The following is a 1,353-nucleotide window of genomic DNA, read 5'->3' on the forward strand; positions in this document are numbered from 1 at the left end:
ATTGGAGGAATGTGTGGATTTGGACTGATTTGGGCCCTCGTTATGCATCCAGATGTTTGGTCTTCGGACTTGGCTGTGGGCCAGCTGCAGAGGTGCAGGAGCTCTGCAGGCGCACCACCAAAGTTTGCGACCCATTCTTCCTATGAATACCTGTAGTTCCTAGTGTTACGTTCCTGATGATGTTTTACACATGCATGAACCTGGTAACACAGTCGCTGTGTTTGTGCTTTCAGGCATCAGCTTGGCGAGATACGCTGCTAATTCGATGAGGAAGTCTTCCGTTGAGTCGTCCAATCGATTCAAAGGCTCGTTCGTTTTGTATCGGGATCCTGAATACGCTAATGTATGCTTCTGGTAAGTGTATGATCAATCAATGGGAGCAGTGCTGAACTCACATTCGCCATCTTTATATGGATTGGTAGCTGAGAGCAGTTCCGATACGTCTTAGGAGCAAAGCTAAATTAGAATTCGAACAGGGAGTGGGTGTAGCGATAAACTAGTACTTGTTGAATCAAAACTGTCGTAGTCGAGGCCATGACTCGAGTGCAAAGGTTCTTATCGAATGGTAGGTATTTGCCTCCCTCTCTATCGCACTTGAAGCCTTTGGAAGGACTGAATGCCGAGGATGCTGTTGAGCTCACGAAGGTAGGCTCGTGGTCTACTGGGTTCGGGATGGTAATGCTCAGGTCACACCTTATATCAAAGACAAGATGCAACGGGATGGCCTCGCTATGATTACCTTCACTGGGCCATACAACTTTTTCCGGTAGGAGTAGCAAAGTGCTGTCGGTGGTATTCGAACTTGGCTCGATCTTTCTCAGATGGACTTTCACTTCGCCACGAAATGTTAGTTATGATGATGTTGATATAGTGATGGGCGAGATTGACCGAGTCGGCCAAGATTTCGTCAGTTCTGCATAACTGCATCCCTCGAGGTGTCTACCACTCCACTGTATTGCTACCAGGGCATTTGGCGCCTCTACTGTGTGTTTCCTCGTCATTTTTGGCTACACGTTCCTGTACAGGTTGTCCTGCATCTCGAGTTTTATGTGTTCAATTCGGGCTCACACTCTAGCTCTCCTGGAGTAGATGTGCGTGTGACAGTGATCACCTCGTGACGGGTTTAGCTCCGTCACGACTGACTTACTTCAAAGCACTGATCGTATGGTTAGTGTCTAGGGTTGGAGTGAGTGAAGGCGTTCATTGCTGGGCACCTGCTCGGTACAGTTTAACTCTGGCTCGCAAGCAACTTAGCAAACGCAGCGAGTTGTAATGGGGTCTAGTGGGGTCATAGGTCTCTCTGGGTTAGTTGGGTTTTCCTTCTATATGGGCGCTTATCTGTCGTCGCCTAAA

At 48.2% G+C, this 1,353-nt stretch overlaps 1 protein-coding gene across 1 annotated transcript; it reads left to right on the top strand.

The window, feature by feature from the left end:
• Positions 1-233: 233 nt before the first annotated feature.
• Pmar_PMAR017024 (glutamate decarboxylase, putative) lies at positions 234-921 on the top strand (the record flags this gene model as incomplete). The annotated part of the gene is made up of 4 exons (XM_002782515.1): positions 234-354; positions 570-645; positions 687-766; positions 822-921. Coding segments are annotated over 4 exons (377 nt in total), but the record flags the coding sequence as incomplete, so codon positions are not given.
• Positions 922-1,353: the final 432 nt, after the last annotated feature.

Source organism: Perkinsus marinus, assembly GCF_000006405.1.
Source record: "Perkinsus marinus ATCC 50983 genomic scaffold scf_1104296939268, whole genome shotgun sequence".
In the NCBI taxonomy this organism is placed as follows: Eukaryota; Perkinsozoa; order Perkinsida; family Perkinsidae; genus Perkinsus; species Perkinsus marinus.